The sequence below is a fragment of the Triplophysa rosa genome, linkage group LG17 (genome assembly GCF_024868665.1).
Source record: "Triplophysa rosa linkage group LG17, Trosa_1v2, whole genome shotgun sequence".
Lineage (NCBI taxonomy): Eukaryota > Metazoa > Chordata > Actinopteri > Cypriniformes > Nemacheilidae > Triplophysa > Triplophysa rosa.
The window spans coordinates 3544948-3565631 of NC_079906.1; the positions used below are offsets into that span (position 1 = coordinate 3544948).

The following is a 20684-nucleotide window of genomic DNA, read 5'->3' on the forward strand; positions in this document are numbered from 1 at the left end:
ATTTCGAAATTGTTATTATCAACATGCCAGATATGCAGTAGCCTGCATAAATATTAGGTTATAAAAACCCTGAATAATCCTTTTTTTAAAATATGTTGTGTATTTTGTAAATTCATAGACGATTTTTGTTAAGTTGTAAAAGAAATTTGTAAATTGTATACTTACGCAGAACAGCAACTCATTGACTCTGCGGAACAACTGCAGTCTATGCATTTACTGCTTCGCCAAGTGGAACCCACAGGATGCCAAGTTTTATCTGTTTCATCCTGGCAAAATTTTATACCTATCATAGAATTAAAAAACTAATGAGTTTCACCACTTTCCTGTAGCTCATCTGGTAGCAACCTATAGCAATTTGTCATGTGAAACCTATATTGAATGCAAATAAAAAATGCACAGCCAAAGTGCATTATAAGCACGGATAACACCATCTACTATGCATAAAAACGTCAGCATAAAGAACCTGGTGTGCGTACCTGGATTTTTGTGTGGACTTTGAAAGCAGTAAGAATAGACCAGAGGAAGGACAGCACACAGAAACACTCCCAAAACTATGGATCGCTTTAAAATAAACAAACATATACAATTACATTAATCTATACATACATCAGAAGCTGTACGATGAAATCACATAAGGATGCTTGCTGGACTGAAGTCATTTGCATTTGACTAAATATTTATCATCTAAAAGTATAAAAGATCAATTGAGAGCAGAAGTATATAGGCTAATAAAACACATATTAGTAGTAATATTACTAGCACTACTTTTTGGAATTATAGATGCAAAATTCAGAATATGAGAACAATTTTCTTAAAACATCTTAAAGTTGCAGTTGTTTCTGCTGCATGAACTTACCATTTTTATGTAGACTGTAACCTGATTATAGCAAGTCTAAATCACAATGCCTGTATTTATTGTGAACAGAGGGGGAGGAACAAAAAGTTAATGAATCATGTGTCATATTTGTTTAGGAATTTGGCAATACTAAATTCTGACAAAAATGCACACAATAACTGTACTTCCAACTTTACACATCATAGCATCAGATGTCATATCATCAAGTAGAATATGTGAATTGGATTTTAAACTTTTTAACCACTGCAGAATTTTAATTAAATCAAGATGTGCACATCATAGCATAAACCTTAATAAACAGACAAACTCTAGACTTAGGTCAGGTCAAGGCAGGTCAACTTTATTTGTACCCGTATAGACAGACTTGATTTGCAGTGTTGTGAGTTCTACCATCATTCACATATACAGACATCACAAACATTAAACATTGTAATATAATAAAATTATATAATAAAAGTGCTTTAAAATTCCCAGCATCACAAAAAACCGCTTGGACTAAAAACAATAAATAAGCAACATATAAAAATATGAAATAAATAAATAAATTGGTTTGAAAAAACTAAAAAGACAAACAATTTCCTAAAACCTGTCCTTATTCAATTGAACGATATAGCTGCTGGCAAAAAGCTATTTTTATACCGCTTTGTTCTAGAGTGCGGGACAACAAACCTAGGTCTGAATCTCATTAAGTGCAAACAAGATGAAAAACAAGCAAATGAAGAAAAGGTAATGATTAAAAGACAAGATAACCTCTTTTGCCTAATGACTGCATAGCATGGCTCTCCTGTTTTTGCCAAGTGGTTGATATCCTTAGGACAACATCATGTTGACCCTGGGACAACATTTAAATCAACCAATCAGATTTCAGAAATAAATTTACAGTTTATTTTAAATTTAATCTTACAACCAGGATTAGGTGCTTCTAGACCATTGTTTTTCACTTATCATTTCCCTCTGATTTTAGGGGTAAGTTATGGTTAGGGTTGGGGTTTGGTGTGGGTTTAGGTTTTATTTATAAAAATGTTGTCCTTAGGTCAACAAAATATGTTGCCCTGAGGACATCAACCACTTGGCAAAATCAGGTCGAGCTGACCGAATATCCCAGAGCACAGACAAACAGTCGAGTTCCCTTCTACCTTAAAATCTTCACTTATATTTTTCTAAACAATTTGTCTTATAAGATCTCACCTACATCTTACATTTTTAATTTAAATAATCTTGATATCAGTTATTGTATTATTGTCAGTGTTCCACTTCCAATGGCTCAACTAAGCATTAGTATTGTTGACGAGCCAAAAATAAAAATTCTGTCATAATTTATTTACTCTTATGTTATTCAAAACCTGTTTATGACTCTTTCTTCTTTGGAACACAAAATTAGATATTTTGAGAAATGTCTCAGTGGCTTAGTGTCCACAATGAAAATCAAGTTTGTGTGGTTACCAATGTTCTTCAAAATGTAAATAAATGTAAATGAATGCAAAATATCTTCTTCTGTGTTCCGCAGAAAAAAGTCACACATGTTTGGAATGACATGAGGGTGAGTACACGATGATAACATGATAAAAGATAGTCTTTTTGGTTAAACTGTCCCTTTAAAGTCACATGTGCATCAAATATGCAGTACATCTAATGTACAGTAGGTGGCTGTCATGCTCCTATGACGTGAATGGGCAATAAACGAGAGAAAGAAAAATAAGAGAAGCATTGTTGTCTTCCGGGTGAGGTGTTTTCATCATTAGCATGCTGTAAACGGATTAAGACGAAACTGTTCGTGTGTTTCTTCTCCTTTCTCCCGTCAGTGAAACAGAATGTGGACTCCAGCAAATGGATGGGATTGTTAACGGAGAAGTTTATCAGACAGCTGCTTGAACTCCAGATGTGAGCTAGAAGCTTTTTACCTACATTACATTTAAAGGCCATTGCTCTAAGCAGGCATTGAGACACGATAGTTATTAGCATAATATGAGAAATATTGTTTTCAGGTATGATTAAACGTAAGGGAGCTATTTTACAGCCTATAACAGTTACAGTGTTTTCTTTTCTAGTATATTCTGTAGTCTTGGCATTTATGTGAATGTCTTTGCTAACAAACCTGACCATGATCTTGTAATACTAGATATTTAGATTACATAACCTCCCTCCCGAGTACACAGGCTTGTTTACAAGGTGCTGTTCAAAGGGATGGTGATAGTGATCTGTGTTGACTGTTTTTTTTTTTTTTCATTTTAAACATTAACTATTTTTTTAATGTATCCCTAATTTGTTTAGCTCATTATTATAAGTTGCTTTGGATACAAGCATGAAAGTAAATCATATAGTACAGTATAGCAATATCATACACTAACTTTACTGTGCACTGTACATTAATGGAGTCTTCATCCTTCAACAAATTCCTTGTTATTTGTCTGTTACCCTCACGCTCTTTTGCTTGATGCATGCCAGTAACAATTAAAACGGTTTCTCTTATTTACAGCACAATGTCAGTTTCAGTACAGAAGACAGATGTGTGGTTGCCACCAGACTGGGAGGATGACGAGCGGATGGCTTTTTTATTTTCAGCCTTCAAAGAGAACCGAGATGTTGACTGCACAGACTGGGATGGAAAGATAGACTTCTGGAGCCCTTTGATTATTGAACACTGCAGGCGACGTGGATCAGTGTGTGTGAATCTGCAGGAATTGAATGAGAGTTTCAGAAGAAAGGGGTCTGTACCTCTGGGTTTGAGTACTGTCATTCACAGCATGATGAGGTAATTCACTGTCATCGCAAACACTGAAGCTTAAATTCAACTTTATTATGCAAAAATTTGCTTGATTTGTGATCAGTACAGGTTAGTTAAACTGCTTCTGTAGTGCCGTTATTCTAACCCTGGAACAATAGTTTCTGTAGATTTAAAAATATTTGCATCAGCCATCTTTTTAATTCACAAATAATCCATTTCTTTCACAGCTCATACAAAATATAATTACACACATAAAAACACATTGGAAACAAAAAAACAATTATCACATTATAACCAAAATCCACTTGTATATTAATCAAAATCACAGTGAGATATTTATTCCAGGACATGTAATAGTTTTATTAATATTATAATATAATATTATTTCGTCACATTTTTTGTCCTTCTAGGAGTGGAAAGGTGCAAAAAGAATCCGATTTTGCAGCAAGCGTCGACTCTGGTTGGTTGTCGTGGGGTGTTGGACTTTTGTTGGTTCGACCTCTGAAATGGACTTTATCTACTCTGCTGGGCAGTGGGAGAGTTCCTCTGGAGGAGTCGTTTGTTGTGATAGAACTGGTGAAAGTAAGTGTCTCTCTAGTCAATACCAGTTTAAGCTAAATGGCACCACACAACCATAGAAAAACTTCCTCCTGGTTTAGAAACATTGTATCTGGTCCTGTTTACGGGAAAGCTGCACGTGTCAAATCATTCAGAAAGTGAAACGTATATGGCTCACGGGTTTTTAGTGAATGAAGGCTGTTTCTCTCTTGCAGGAAAAGGCCGCAGCGCTTTTGGCGGCATATCGGAGTTCTCCACTGGCAGAACGCTCTTTGGTGTCTTTCCAAGAGCTGCGTGCTCTCTCATCTCACATCTGTCCTGATGAAAGCGCGCTCTGCATGGCTCTGCTACAGCTACAAAGAGAGAAACAAGTCACCGTCTCACTCCATGAAGGTGAAAAGGTGGGTTTGCATTCAACCACAGAAGCTTTAAAAATGTTTGGATGTTATTATCTTCTGAGAGAAAACAATACGTTTAAAAGAAAGTTTGCATATTTAATCTCAGATATTCTTCAAAGTCATACAGGATTAACATCAAGATGAGTACGGTATATAATGACTATTCCTTTACAGTTTCAATCTGAAACAAAAATCAATAATGGAGCAAACACATAAATAATCAGTGGTGGTCTTACTCTGATTCACAGCAGTAAGATTATTCCAACGATTTATAATTTTGAGTCATTTGATCATGTGACGATAAGAATGAAAAGTAACCTGCAATTTTATGTTTCGAACAAAGTTTATACTGTATGTGTAGGTCTGATGTTTACTAGCTGATGCACAGGTGATACGATCGAGAAAGTACATTAACCGTAGTCACTTTCCATTGCTCATTTCTGATCAACTTTCTCACGTTGCCTTGATGTGTAGCTGGTGAAATTCAGTCATGCAGGGCAGGGCCGCATATCTCCTGTCAGTGAGGTGGACCTGGGCATCTATCAACTCCAGCGCAGTGAGAAACTTCTGGAGGAGAGGGTGGAGGCGTTGGGACAAGAAGTGGAAAAGTAAGCCAGTTTATCCAAATTGTATTGATGTTATTTTCCAGACACCTGAAAGGTGCCCAACATTTTGCCTGACAGCACCTTACAGTCCTGTAATAGACATTATTTTGTGAAGATATCACTTTTGTGACAAACTGTAGTATAGTCATTACAATGTTGCTGCAGAGAAATGATACGCGTTGTTTGATGTGTGCAGGTGTAAACAGCAAGCAAAGACTCTGCTTAAAGAGGGGAAGAAATCACAGGTATAAGCTTACTTTATCTATTTAAAAAAAAAATTGGAAACAAATGATCATCCATCCACCCTTTGCCTGCTGCAGGCCCTGAGGTGTTTACGTGGCGGCAAACGGGTGGAGAAAAAAGCTGATCGTCTTTTCGCTCAGCTTGAGACCGTGAAGGGGATCCTGGAGAGGATAGCAAACTCCCAAACTGACCGTCTGGTAAGAACCAAAAGCACAGAGATACACAGACAGTCTGGTGTGAATGACAACACATGTTGTCACCCACACTTTGTCAAGCTACATTTCAGTGTTATCATTCACTCAAAATATATTGTGTATTCACTCTAATGTTTACCTAATCTAGTGTTTTTATATGTTGAAATAGGTGATGCAGGCCTACCAGGCAGGTGTGGCGGCTTTGAGGATTTCATTGAAGGGTGTGACTGTGGAGCGAGCGGAGAACCTGGTTGATCAGATACAGGAGGTGCGATTAGAAACTTACATTGTAGCAACGCTTTGTCTGTGCTATAGTAGTTAAAGTCTAGTTTGGATTTGGAATAAAGCTCTTTTTGTCCACTTTTGTACAGTTGTGTGATACTCAGGATGAAGTGAACCAGACTCTTGCCAGTGGGACACTGGACTCTGGTAACTTTGTTTCAGTTTGTTTCATTTGCTGTTCATTGCGGTGCTGTCGTTATTCACAAGCAGAGCTGACATGAGTATGAACGATACGATTGCCTTAAAAATAGCGTTAAACCGAAGAAGCGCGTGTCTTATATAAAAAAACCCACTACATTATTCTATAAATAATGAGAGTTGTCCGTTTCAATCTTACTGTTATTTAATGGATTATGCTTCACATTTTTTCATAGGTGCTGACTCAGATGAGTTGGAGGAGGAGCTGAAGTCATTATTGGAGAAAACCATCCCATATAGCAATGATGTACTGCCGGAAGTCCCTACACACCCTGTTTTTCCTGCAAAAATGACAGCTATGTCAGTTGATGATTTTGTTCAGTCTCTGCCCCATGTGCCTAATGCCAGCCTGGGCATCACAGATGAGGAGTTGGACAGAGAACTGAGTCGGCTTTCAGTGTCTGACACAGGTTTATGACATTTTTTAGCACTGGAATCTGTTATTATTCCAAGTATTTTGGCCAAGAATCCCCAACATACACAGTATATTAAATATAAATTATGTCTGCGGAATACATTACATTTACATTTGCATTTACATAAACGCACTGAAATGTATTTGATTTAAGTGCATTTATTGATGTTTTTCTTTCTTTTCCTCAGCTGTGCAGATGGGGAATGTTTCATCTCACAGAAGACTTGAGCCGGCACAGTAAACAAGTTTTAGCACAGAGAACCTCAAAAATGGGTTAATCAACTGAGAAAGCCATCAAATACAGGACAGTATATAATACATGTGTGTCCTTTCATTGTAATAAGCCCTTATTCATATTTGTAACAGCATGTTTATTTCTATTTTTAGAGAATGTTTTAAAAGTGGCCTTTGAGTTTGTAAGGTCTGTAATGTATTATTCTAATAAAAACTACAAATTATGATGCCAAATAAAGTACTTTCATTGTGTATTGTTTTAATGCAATCCTTCTTAGTATACAGGTATATGGATGCCATCAAAGGGATGGTCCAGTGAAAAATAAAAAAAATCTTTCAGATATTTTGAAGAACGTTGGTAACCAAACAACATTGGGTCCGATTGACTTTCATTTTATAGTTGACACAAAACCACTGAAACATTAAAAATAATAATAGTTTCAGGTTTTGAACCACATGAGGTTGAATAAATAACAGAATTTTTATTTTGGGGGTTAATATCAATTTGTACATCAATGTTTTTGTAGCCGTGTTTTTAACCGACTAATTACGTTTTTAGTGTTTTCGAAGAATATGATTTTAATTTATTTTAGTACAATCTTTGAGTAAATCCAAATCACGTCAGACCGGTCGTCTGGTTTTGACTAGAAGGGATACAGCTACCTCCACTGGGCATGCACACTTCAAAACATACTTTTTGTCACGATGAAAACAGTTAATTACTTTTTTTAATTGTAAGGTGTTTTGTAATTGTAATTGTAAGGGTTGGGGTAGGTGTAGGCATTAGCTAATGTAATTTATGGCGAGATTTTGCATCACTTCCGGACGTAGGTGTACGCCTTTCCCTTCTAGCCCTACGCTCGGGCGCAAGTTTCCGGCATCGACAAACATACGCATGCGCAGTGACCCTTCACTGAATTGAGCTGTTGATCGGTAGAAACCAGCAGCTTTCCTCGTGCAAAATATGAGCTACTGGTCCTTTTGGGGGGGTTGAACTGTCATATTTATGTGTTTTCTGCGAGGAGTTTCATTATTGGATCGCCGGACTCTGAAATCGCTGGAAATGGCTGTATCGCAGACGCATTCTTCTCAGATTTAGCTAAACGGTGAGAACATATGCCTGCTTTTTTACTGATATGTGTCCGATATAATATATCGGTAACCCATCTAACAACGTCTTGTCAAGCCACTCTGTCTGTCCCCAACCTTACGAGCCTGCTATTGCGTATCAAAAGGGACTCGTTAATTCGTTGTAAAAATTAAGATAAATTCTCGGCCTGGGAAGAACGCAGCTGTTAGCGCTGCACAGACCGACCGGTTTATGAAATCAAATTACCGCGAGAGCTGTGCTTTGGACTCGCTCTCGCGGTACTTTAAAAGTCACATGCCGATCTGTGTGCGCAGCGCCGCATGTAGCCGAAGACACCTTATAACGGTGGCTGCATTTTAAGCGCTAGTCAACAGTCTATGTAGGCAGCGCACTAGATATTAAGATAACCTCTAACCATGATGTTTTTTATTATACCACCAATACAGACAAGCGCACGCCTGTGTGTTAAAAAGTGAGCTTTTCACGCTGTGCTGTGCTGTGCTGTGCTGATACGGTCCTCTTACTTCCTGATGTCAACATGCCACGTCTGCTTAGCGCACCTGCACACGCGTGAGAGCTCCTCAAGGATGCTGTTTGACGTCATGGAGGAATACATGTGTGCACAGCTGCCTGTAAAGACTTGAGTTCGTCCACTTCACCTGTTCATCAACTCCCGCAATGGGAAGGCAAGTATATAACCAAAGGGAATTGAACTTAAATCCAACTTTAGCAAAATTCCTAAAGTTTCCTTAACCTACAATTGCTGAATTTGCATGAATCAACAACGATCAGCTTTAGTAATACACATTCCTGGTGTTATTGTATATGTTACATTTATTTCATTTACATTTAGACATGTATTACGTGCTTTTATCCAAAGTGGCTTACAGAGTGAGGAAAACAATAAATTAAATTACTTCTTCTACCTCTGAAGTGACTTTAGATTGATGTTGTCTAGATAGTGTGCTCGCTAGGGTTGTCTGTACACAGCAAAGGTGTCAAAGCTGCATGTAGGTTGTACACTTTAATACTGCTGCATAGACATTAAGGCGCATGGGTTGTTTAGCCACATGGGTTGTTATTTTCTTCTGTGATTGTTTATAAAGGTTATGATTAAGTCGTCTTTGGCCTAAACCCATCTAACTTCAGATCTGCTCTGTTCGCTTTTGTAATACAGGATTAGCATCTCCTGCCTGTTTCCAGCATCATGGCACTTCAGCCTGTCACCAGTGATGCTGCCCCGCTTTCTGTTGCCTTCCTTCAGGCAGTTTCTGGTGCTGGGTCTGTTGGCTGGGGTGATGGGGCTTCTGTACATGCTCCTGGTTCCAGGGACTGGCCAGTACAGCTGGTTAAGAGAGGAAAAGCACTACCACACGTAAAACACAGATTTTTTCTGGTTTACATTTCATTCCCTTTTATTTCCCTCACATCACTTTACATCCAATAATTGGGACTAATGTTTTGTTCACTAGACATTTGGGTCGAGTACCGGATATGGAAGCCACAGACACCAATAATCCCAATCTGAACTATGGGCTGGTGGTGGATTGCGGCAGCAGTGGTTCTCGCGTGTTCGTGTACACATGGCCCAGACACAACGGCAACCTGCACGAGCTGCTGGACATCAAGCAGATGAGAGATATGGACAGGAAGCCTGTAGTGATGAAGATCAAACCAGGTTAGTATGTGTTCACTTGTTCTTGTGTGTTATACATGAAGATGTGCTGTAGTGGTTAAAGCTGAAGTCTGGCAACCAGAAGGTTGATTATTATAGTCTATTTTGTCAGGTTCCGGCAATTTTTGTGTCGTATGAATAAGATCCACGCAAAGGCTTCTTTGATTCCTAAACTAGTTTATTTGTGGGCAGGCATCTCTGAATATGCATCCACACCAGACAAAGCCAGCGACTATATCAGCCCTCTTCTAAGTTTTGCTGCTCAGCACATCCCTAAGAACAAGCACCAGGAAACACCCCTGTACATCTTATGTACTGCAGGAATGAGAGTCCTTCCTGAAAGGTATCTTATTTATCACTGACATACCTGAACCCGGTGAAAAAGTAGCCACACATGCTAAAACTGCATTTGTTTGTAGCCAACAGGAGGCCCTGTTGGAGGATTTGCGGACTGACATTCCGGTGAATTTCAACTTCCTGTTCTCTGACTCCCATGTGGAGGTCATCTCAGGCAAACAGGAAGGTAAGATCAACCTCTGTGATTCACTGGGACAGTGGAGGACCATCAATTGTTTTAACTGGGGTTGATGAAGTAGAACATTCATTGGTGGTGCTTTCAAGCGCATAAAAAATTAAAACCTCCTGATAACAATCTGGCAACCACCCAGAAAAGACAACTTGGTCATGCACCAAATACATTTTCATCCAAAAAAGTAAAAATCTAGTTATTTATCACTTCTTTTGTCTGTTTTTACAGGGGTATATGCATGGATAGGGATCAACTTTGTTTTGGGGAGATTCAATCATGTTGAGGATGACGGTAAGTGTTTTTCTACTACATAAGCTATTAACAGTTTAGAGCTCATACGATCTCTGATAAATGTTTATGTTTTGTTTCTCAGAACACGAGGCGGTTGTAGAAGTCCAGGTTCCCAGCAGCGACCAGCAGGAGACGCTGGTGCGCAAGCGTACAGCTGGCGTGTTGGACATGGGGGGCGTCTCCACTCAAATCGCATACGAAGTGCCCAAAACTGTAAGCTTTGCTTCTCCACAGCAGGTTATTATCTATGATCATTTCCCGTATTTTTGAAAGCTAAAGTTTTGCCTTTGTCATTCTCATTCTTGTTCTCTTGGTTCTCCATTGTCCTTGGCCCAGTGCAGTATGAGGCCACGGTGAATTTGTTGAAATGATGCCTTGGACTGAGATAAGCCTGCTGCATGCTTATATAGCAGCATGGTGCTTAAGCTTTGGGAATAATACTAACCGCTTTTTAGTGCTGAATCATGTATTAAAGGGGGCATATTGTACAGCATTTAGTTTTTTGTTTAGTTTTCTGCATATTCATGCATATTTATATAAAAAAGTTTGATAACAAATAACATCTTTGAAATTTGTATAAAAGTGTTGTTGACTTGGCGATAAGTAAATGTGTGTAGCATGTGAAGACAACTCAACTCATCTTTATTTATATAGCACCAATTAAAACAACAATTGTTGACCAAGGTGCTGGACAATCAAAGACATGGTGTCTAATTTTTGGATCTAAATTAATATATTCCAAAAAATGCATTAAAAACCTGCATAGACCCCTTAACAATGATGCAGTGGATAACACATTTGGTCTCAAACTGTTGTTTGTGTTCATGTTTAATAAATATACCCTTGCAATTATTTAAAAATCTAAAATTCTTATGAAGTTAAGTATAATCAGTTTTAAATAGTGAAGTATTGTTGTCATTACAAGTTTTTGTAAGGCTGCATATCCTTAAGACTGTGCCTATTACATTTTTATTAAATTAAAAACCAGCAAAATTATAAATTAATAGAAACTAAAGTCTCTAAAGCTTATAAAGAAAGTTCTGGTTGTCAAATGTCATTGTTTGACCTCAAGAAAACTAGAAGTTCCCTGTATTTCTGTATTTTATCTCACTTTTTACTGTAGCTACAGACAACATTTTTGAATATGATTAATTGCATACACAACCTTTTAAAAGTAGTCACTTACTCACTTTATTAGTATTTTTTTTCACACATTAGAATGACAGTAAACTCATCAGAACTATGCCGTAACCCAAATGTAACTAGAGGGAATTACGTTGAAAGATCCAAGATAATTCCTGTAATATTTTAACATCTTCATTATAGTCACCCTTTGCCTTGAATTTGTAGAAATATTCATTATATCAGCCAGCTTCTGACTGAAGTTGGGTTGGTGTGGGCTGCTTTTTCTCTTTTATTTAAGCTGTAATCCGTAACCTTTTTTGGTTTAATATACAAAAAGAAGTTTTGCAGTACTGTGACAGAAAGCTTAAGAGAATGAAAGAGGGCGGCGCAAAGGACCACGAGATGAGACTACTGGGCAGCAGTCCACTGGACCACTCGTGTTGTTCTTTCATTAAATCAAATTTTAGTTTTGTATTAGACAAAATGTATAGCTCGATTTAAACAGTCTGGGTGGACTGAGGTGTGAGTTATGTTCGGTGTATTAGTTGTATCAAACTCGTCAAAATAGCAAAGAAAATCCATATGCCCCCTTCAAAACATTATTTAATAAAGTAATTGAATCCGCTGCAGTGAAAAGTTTGGTTTGAGTGTAATATCAGTATATTTGTAGAATTGCTTTTAAATGAATTTTCCTCTAGTGAATGAATGTACTGTAATATTTCACATATTTCATGTTAAATTGTTTTAGAGGAAAAGCTGTTCTAATCTTGATGAGGCCTAATCAGAAAAATGTGTTCAATGATTTTATATTAGGTTTTTATTACTAGAGAATTAGAGTTACTAATTTGCAGTAATTAATAAAAGTCTTAGTTCAATTAGTTTAGCTCAAAACTTCAAACAGATTAAAATATACTGTATGTGATAACTGGAGATTAGTGTGGAAACACATTATTGTATAACCGAGTGATTAATCAAAATCAGTTCTGTTGGTAATCCACAACATGCCACAGATGCTACTGTAATGATAGTCCTTAAAGGGACAGTTCACCCAAAAATGAAAATTCTGTCTTCATTAGGGTTGGGCCGATAGATGATGCCATCGTCCATTGCCGATATCTGATAAACTTGACGATGTTTAGCCAGAATCGTGATTCCAACAAATGTTTCACTTTCGTCACTTGACTCTCGCTGCTCTGTGCTGCGGGCTGCACATTGTAAACAAATATGAACAAAAAAGGGGCATAAAACCTCGCACTGTACAGATCAGACTAGCCTGACTTTATAACTGTGTAGCTCGCGCTGTATAAAAAGGACGCGCAGTTTGCGCAAACCAGATATGCACCAATATGTACTGTACATTTTGGCCGCTAACAATAACCGATCATGCTTGAACATTGGAAGCTGATAACAAATATATTGACCGATATACAGTATCTAAATATTAAAATAAAATTTTTGGAGACTGAAAATTCTTTTCCCCCCTAAATATCATGTACCAAGCCTTCTTTCCACTAATTAAAGATTCTTTAACTTTTCCACTTTTCTGGCATAATGTTTATTTAATAAACAAATTAAAGATGTTCTTCCAGAGCCACATGTCTAACAGGTCTCAAGACAGAAAGCATTCAGACAGCAGTCAGCTTCAAACAATATGCTTTTGTTCCTATAATTTACACATTCATAAAAATCTACAAACTACATCAACAATGTTTTTTAACGTTGTATAAAGAATGCCGCAGAGCTATGTCGTCATCCATCACGATGTTTCACTGTAGCCATCGTCTGATGCCAATTTGGTTGACATCGCCCAACCCTAGTCTTCATTTACTCACCCCCAAGTTCCAAACCTGCATACATTTCTTTTAACACACAGAAAGATATTTGGAAGAATGTTAGCAATTTTCAGTTCTGGGACATCATTCACTACAATACACATTATTGTCTTTTTTTCTTCTGTTGAAAGATATTTTGAAGAATTTAGGAAACCAAACTGTTCTGGGGCACCCTAGACTACCATTTAAATTTTTCCTATTACGGCAGTAAATGATGTCCTAGAAGTGAAAATCGCTAACTTTCCTCCAAATATCTTCCTTAGTGATTTATACAGGTTTGAAACAACTTGAGGGTGAGTAAATTATGACAGTATTTTCATTTTGGGCTGAACTATTCCTTTAAGTTCTATTGAAACTAGGATAGTCCTTTCAATATCATTGTACAAATATGATGCTGCTTCTCATTTTACTAGTTTTTCCTCTGTGTGTGTTTCAAATGCAATGCAATTGAGCCATTCTTTAAAGTTGCTATAGTTATTAAGTGTTTGTATAGAATGGCTTAAAATAATGTAGCCCTGAAAGAACCGCCGTTTAAGTCCTCAGTTGTCTTATATTTTGTTCTATGTTATGTGGCACCAGGAAGAGATAGCAAAGAATTTGCTGGCAGAGTTTAACCTGGGCTGTGATGCTCATCGTACAGAGCACATGTACCGCGTGTACGTCTCAACGTTTTTGGGGTTTGGTGGAAATGCGGCCCGACAGAGATACGAGGAAAATCTCATCAGCAACACACAAATCCAAAACAAGTAAGCTCAAACAGTACTTCATTTAATAAATACAGATTTTTGCATAAATGTATATTTATCATTGGATGATATAACGCAATATAGCAACAGCGAAAAAGTGTAAATGTATTCTTAAAATGTATGATTAGACTGATCACGGTCTCATCCTCACTTCTCCAGGCTCTTGGGTAAGCATCTGGGTGAGAGCGCGGACTCACCCATCCTCGACCCCTGCCTTCCGCCAGACCTCCAGGACGAGGTGGGTCCCCAGGACCAGAAGGTTCACCTGCGTGGTACGGGAGACTTTGACCGCTGTCGCATACTGCTCCAGCCATTCCTCAACCACACCAATGACACCAACACATCGCTCAATGGAGTCTATCAGCCGCCCATTGACTTCCCCAATAGCCAGTTCTATGGCTTCTCTGAGTTTTACTACTGTACTGAAGACGTGCTGCGTATAGGAGGAAGCTACAACTCCACCAAATATTCTAACGCTGCTAAGGTACACATTCTGTCTTGGTGCATGTAAAAAGTAGGTTTTGTAGAAATGTAAAGGGAAAATGTGCATTCAGCTATTTGCCATTACAAAAAAAAAAACACAGAAGGGGTAGATGGATCTTACATAACCCAGAAGAGATTTATCTTGCGATAAGAACCATCTGACTGTACATTATCCTGCTTATTATACTGCTATTTTGCATACGCAAGTAATTCGCCACAAAACAATATGGTTTTAATTTAAAGTTAATAATAAATAATTTATTTAAAAATCATATTAACAAATAATGATGGCCTTTAATTCTGCCCTTCCAACACACTTTCATGGCAAGTCGTAACTGTTTAATTTGAGCAAATTCTTGGCTTTCTTTTTTAATATTAACACATTTTTGTACAGTTCATATTGAACAAATTCATATAAAATCGCCACGTTGAAAACAGTTTTTCATTTTCCCATGGGATTAGGGTGGCCCCATGGTTTGTCTGCTGAATATTTCATATATTCTCTATCTTAGAGGTTTACCATAATATGGAGGTTAAATAATAATCCAGTAAAGAATTTGAAAATTGGGAATATTTATGTTGTAGCTGATGTCAACCTGATTAATCTAATTTCACAGAGTTATTGTGCCACCCAGTGGAAAACTTTGAAAGAGCGCTTCAAACAGGGCCTTTATGCTTCACACGCGGATCTACACAGACTCAAGTAAGTGTAAAGTTCAAAACAAAATGTAATACTTGGGTACTATTTAGTCATTTTATTTGGAATAAATTGTGTGATATAGCGCATTGTAAACAATGAAGCACAATTTCAGTTCCTGATAAAATGAGGAAAATGAATCACCAGGCCGCTGCTTTCTTTCTTTGCAGGTATCAGTGCTTTAAGTCTGCCTGGATGTATGAGGTGCTCCACTCAGGTTTCGCGTTCCCGACAGCGTACGAGAATCTCAGGACGGCCTTGCTAGTCTATGATAAGGAAGTCCAGTGGACACTAGGAGCCATTTTATACCGCACACGTTTTCTACCTCTAAGGTAAAATCCTCTCAGTCGACTTCAGCTGTACTGACACTTAAACTTCTATAAGACCCGAGTGCCCTTGTGTATTAAGGGCCTATATGTCTTTTTAAACGGATGTTTCTCTTTTTTTCAGGGATATCCAGCAGGAGAGTCTGAAGGGTTCTCATTCTCACTGGCAACACAGCTTCTCCTTTATGAATAACCACTATCTCTTTCTGGCTTGTTTTATGGTGGTGGTTTTGTCCATCCTCCTGTACCTGCTCCGTTTGAGGCGCATACACCACCGGAGTGCTTCTGCTTCCGTCCAGTGGCTGGAGGAGGGTCTGGGTTCACCAGACATCCCTGTTAAACTATAGGGCCTGGACCCTGTCAATCATAACAACTGACCAATCGTTAGAGGAGAACGTTCACTTCCACGTAATTTAAAACTCCAATGAAGGCGCTTTGGTTTTTTCTACTCGACATTGTTTTTCACCCCGTTGACTCCCTATCCTACAATCGCCATGTTGGCCACTCATTGCCAGTTTGTCATCACAAAGACTGTTGTTATAGCAGTTTCACAAATAAATCAAATTGGATATATATTGAAATGACATTTGCAGTAATGGCCAGTGTATTTCGATGTGTATGTGTAAAGTTTGCAGCTCCACTTCACTCATTGATAGTAGTAGCCATGTGTGACTCTCCTCAGCTGTGATTTTTGTTTTTCTTTATTTATTACTGAGGAAGGCTGTGGCTGCCTTTCAGCGTCACTATCAGCGTGAATGAAGTTGGTTGTGTGGAATACGGTTTATGTCCACAATTTGGATTTCTATGCTCCATATGGCAGCTGCCTCAAACTCTTGACTCCAAGAATAAATTTTTGTTGATTTGGTGGTGCCAAAGTGGAGTAAAGTTCATGAATTTTTAATGTGGAAATGTTTTTAGCAACAGTTACTGCATAGTGGGAGGTGTTTTGTATATTTCTTTTTGATAGAGCATAAATCGGTTTCAAATTTCATTTTCTCATTCAAAATATAATTTTTTCCCTACTTGGCAAATTGTCCATAAATTGTTACCAATGACTATATGTCCATGACCATGTCTCTTAGATTGTAAAGAGATGTCAAAGGAGGACAAAAATGGAATAGAGTGATAGGCAAGAATAACAAGACAAAAACCCATTCCAAAATGACCCTAAATGTATAAAAATGTTCAATGGCAAATCTTAGTGTTATAGAATTATTGCTTTCTCATGGGTGCCGCAGTTATTGCTTGTCTGTGAGTCTACAGCATGGAGGATTATGAACGTGTATGTGCACCTTTTCTATAGGTAGAGCTTTTGTGATAAGAATCAGTGCAATATTTCTGTTTTCTTGTGTGGGGTTGAAAGACCGTTCGCCAAGGTACCATTACTGTAATGCTATATTTCAGTGCAAATCAAGCACATTTATGCTGTTTCACAAGGTGTTTTCCTATTTTTCTAAAACTTCTGAAATAGGGATGCCACCAGTGACTGCTGTATATTTTTAGTATGTACTTATGAAATCACAGGTACCATACTAAAAAAAGTTGTTATGCGAGACGAGTTTGCACGTAGAAAGCATCTGTTCCATCACTGTTGATGTTAAGATAAAATTAAAAATCGAAACCGTTTTATTTTCCTTTTTCATCCTTTCTGGTATTCTGAATTTTGACCGGCTATTTTTGGCACCACACTGGAATCCACCAATAACACCGATCTTTCAAAGAAGAGGAATTGTATTCTGCAATCGTGGTGAGATGCTTTGAAATCATTGGTTGTGCACTTAACCAAAATATAAAACATGTGTCTTGTTTCCTAATGTTTTCTTATTCTAATGTTACACACCAAATTTATGAACGTGGCAAACATGGTTGTCTTAAGATGCCCAAAGTGATTTCTTCATGCATTTAGTTATATAGACCAGTGGTTCTCAAACTTTTTCGTTGTAAGGCCCCCTTTGTGTAGAGTGCATTGCTTTGCGGATCCCCAAATAAAGATTTATAATCTTAAATTTAACATTTTTATTTAAACAAAAACATATTCGGTTATACAATGCTGAAACATCAATTCTTTAGTCTGGTGGTCTTATTTTTCTGATGTTTGATTGCATAAAATCTATGATCAATTTCTATATTTCATAAAATGCCACAAAATCTGTGGCCCCCCTGGATCCATCTCGGGGGTCCCCAGTTTGAGAACTACTGATATAGACTTCATTGGGATCTGTGACAATCATCAAAGAAAATACAATATTGTTCTATTATTATTGACATATTACATGTAATATAATTCTACAAACAACAGTCGTTATAGTAACCCAAATTCTTGTATGATGCAACCTTCTCTGTTGCTAAATAAAAACAGATGGATGACATTTTAGCATTTCTTAACCAAAGAACACGCATTTTGTAATTTCCTTGTAGCTTTATTTGAATGCTAATAGATCATGATTTCTCAACATCAACATACGTACATTGGTCTGATACTGAGTTGTGAAAAGTATTTATAAGGATAATATGAGTAATTATGAGTGCTAGACAGTAAGCATATTATTTGAATTTTCTCTCATTTTCTATACAGTGAGGGAAATAAGTATTTGATCCCCTGCTGATTTTGTAAGTTTGCCTACTTACAAACAAATGAAGGGTCTATAATTTTTATGGTGGGTTTATTTTAACTGATAGACACAGAATATTTAAAAAAATCAGGGGAAAAAATGTTATATAAAGGTTATAAAATGATTTGCATTTCAGTCAGTGAAATAAGTATTTGATCCCCTACCAACTAGCAAGAATTCTGGCTCCACAGATTGGTTATGTGCCTATATGGACCGCAGATTAGTCCTGTCACTTTAAGAAAGTACTCCTAAATCAGCTTGTTATGTATATAAAAGATGCCTGCCAACAGAATCTGTATCTTCCAGTTCAACCTCTCCAACACCATGGTCCAGACCAAATAGGTTTTAAAGGATGTCAGCGACAAGATTGGAGACCTGCACAAACCTTGAATAGGCTACAGACAGAAGCTTGGTGAGAAGGAGACAACTGTTGGTGTGATTATTTGGAAATAGAAGATATACAAAATAACTATCAAATGCCCTTGTTCTGGAGCTCCCTGCAATATTTCCCCAATGGGGTAAAGATGATCATGAGAAATGTTAAAGATCAGCCCAGAACTACACGGAAGAAGCCTGTTAATGATTTCAAGACAGTTGGGAACACAGTTAGCAAGCAAAACATTGGTAACACATTGGTAACACGCTATGCCACAGTAGACTGAAATCCTGAAGCACCCGCAAGGTCCTCCTGCCCAAGAAGGCCCGCCTGGCTCGTCTTAAGTTTGACAATGAACATAAAAATGATTCAGAAAAGGCTTTGGCGAAAGTGCTGGCACTGCTGTGAGACCAAAATGGACTCCTGTGTTTGGAGGGAGAGAAATGCTGACTATGAGCCCAAGAACATCATGTCTACAGAGAAGCACAGTGTTGGAAACATTCTGCTTTAGGGCTTTTTCTCTGCTACAGGTATACAGGATGACTTCACCGCATTGAGGGGCTGAGGGACGGGCCCATGTACCGTAAAATCTTGGACGAGAACCTCCTCCCCTTAACTAGGTCACTGAAGATGGGTCATGGATGAGCCTTTAACATGACAAAGACGCAAAACATATTGCCAAGACAACCAAATAGTGGCTTAAGGAGAAGCACATTAAATGTCCTAGCCAGTCTCTAGACCCTAGTCCTATAGAACCTCTGTGAAGGAGGCTAAAACTCCAATTTGCTGAGCGACAGCCAAGAAACCTTAAAGATTGACAGAGGAGTGGACTAAATGTATCCGGACACATGTGCAAACCTGGTGACCAACTATCAGAAATGTCTGACCTCTGTGCTTGCCAACAAGGGTTTCTCCACAAAGTACAAAGTTATGTTTTGCTTGGGGATCAAATACTTATTTCACTGACTGAAATGCAAATCAATTTATAACCTTTATATAACATTTTTTTCCCCTGATTTTTTTTAATATTCTGTGTCTATCAGTTAAAATAAACCCACCATAAAAATTATAGACCCTTCATTTGTTTGTAAGTAGGCAAACTTACAAAATCAGCAGGGGATCAAATACTTATTTCCCTCACTGTAGCTCTAATCATTTGTAATGAGGGGTAAATCTTGATGTGAAATTAACTTGCTTAAATGTACATCCTAGGACCTAGGTAATACTCATGGGAAATTATTGTCCTTAAGCTATATAACATATTTTTCCTTTTAATTTTATCTTTTTATACCAAGGTGGGTATGGTGGTTTCCCGTACAGGGTTTATGACTAGTCCTAGACCAATATAAATGTGAGAGCTCTCTTGAGTCTTGACATACCTTAAAATACATCAATGCCACACTTTTGTCTCCCAAAAGTCACACAAGTAATGTTTTTTTGTAAGGAATGTTTGTAAAAACTTCTTAAATGTCCTTAAATTTAACTAATTTAATTTAACTTAATCTAATCCTGGTTAGGCTGTAATTTTATCAAATTATGCAAATATTGAGTCCCAGGTTGTGTAAATTATAGAAATCAGTCTGAGCAAGCTTTTGTCCAGTACTATGAAACTGATTTACACGCTATATCCCAGCATTTAAATGCACTGCTTGTTTAGTTCATGTCTTCCCTCCCTGACTGGATCATTTGATCTGCTCACATGGGGTGTGATGAGGACTAATGGAGGTCAATGTGTGGGTGGCTGTAATGCCCCTCATGGCTGCTCAAATGTCAGCCGTGAAATTTGTAAAGTTACTAAAAAAAGGGGGGGAAATATCTGATAGGTCACAAATTGAGTAGGCTATAAGTGCAGAACCATTACAACTAATTGCTTCTTATAGAACTTATTCTCAATTACAAAACAGCACAAAACGGTCTACAGTTTTCAACTGTTGGGTGTGTTTGGCAGGGTGCGGTTATAAAACTAGATTCTCTGTCATAAGTTTTCACAAAGAGAGCAGATGTTGCATGATTAAGTGAACACTTGTGAACTTGTCTCAAGATCCATTCTAAGAAAAGCCACACCTAAACTATCACGCTCTCACAGATGTGTAACAACTACAGATACAGCATGCGCGGGATCACAATATCCATCATTATAAGCAACATCCACCTTTAAAACATGAAATATAAAATATAGAATAAAACATACATA

General features: G+C 37.7%; 2 protein-coding genes across 3 annotated transcripts; both read left to right on the forward strand.

The window, feature by feature from the left end:
* Positions 1-2535: 2535 nt before the first annotated feature.
* chmp7 (charged multivesicular body protein 7) lies at positions 2536-6952 on the forward strand. The gene is made up of 11 exons (XM_057357289.1): positions 2536-2737; positions 3333-3608; positions 3992-4163; positions 4355-4540; positions 5012-5145; positions 5339-5387; positions 5463-5582; positions 5749-5847; positions 5951-6008; positions 6236-6469; positions 6663-6952. Exons 1-11 carry the CDS (start codon positions 2688-2690, stop codon positions 6713-6715), a joined length of 1431 nt encoding a protein of 476 aa, XP_057213272.1. The 5' UTR covers positions 2536-2687; the 3' UTR covers positions 6716-6952.
* Positions 6953-7590: 638 nt separating this feature from the next.
* On the forward strand, positions 7591-17875 carry entpd4 (ectonucleoside triphosphate diphosphohydrolase 4). 2 transcript variants are annotated; one of them, XM_057357281.1, is made up of 13 exons: positions 7591-7814; positions 8245-8484; positions 8976-9173; positions 9271-9476; positions 9666-9816; positions 9893-9996; positions 10231-10293; positions 10376-10530; positions 13830-13996; positions 14156-14480; positions 15097-15182; positions 15347-15508; positions 15627-17875. In XM_057357281.1, the coding sequence occupies exons 2-13, from the start codon at positions 8477-8479 to the stop codon at positions 15847-15849; spliced, it is 1848 nt and encodes a 615-aa protein (XP_057213264.1). In that variant the 5' UTR covers positions 7591-7814; positions 8245-8476; the 3' UTR covers positions 15850-17875. The 2 variants fall into 2 exon arrangements, with proteins under 2 accessions (XP_057213264.1, XP_057213266.1); XM_057357283.1 differs by having other exon boundaries at positions 10376-10506.
* The last annotated feature ends 2809 nt before the right edge of the window (positions 17876-20684 follow it).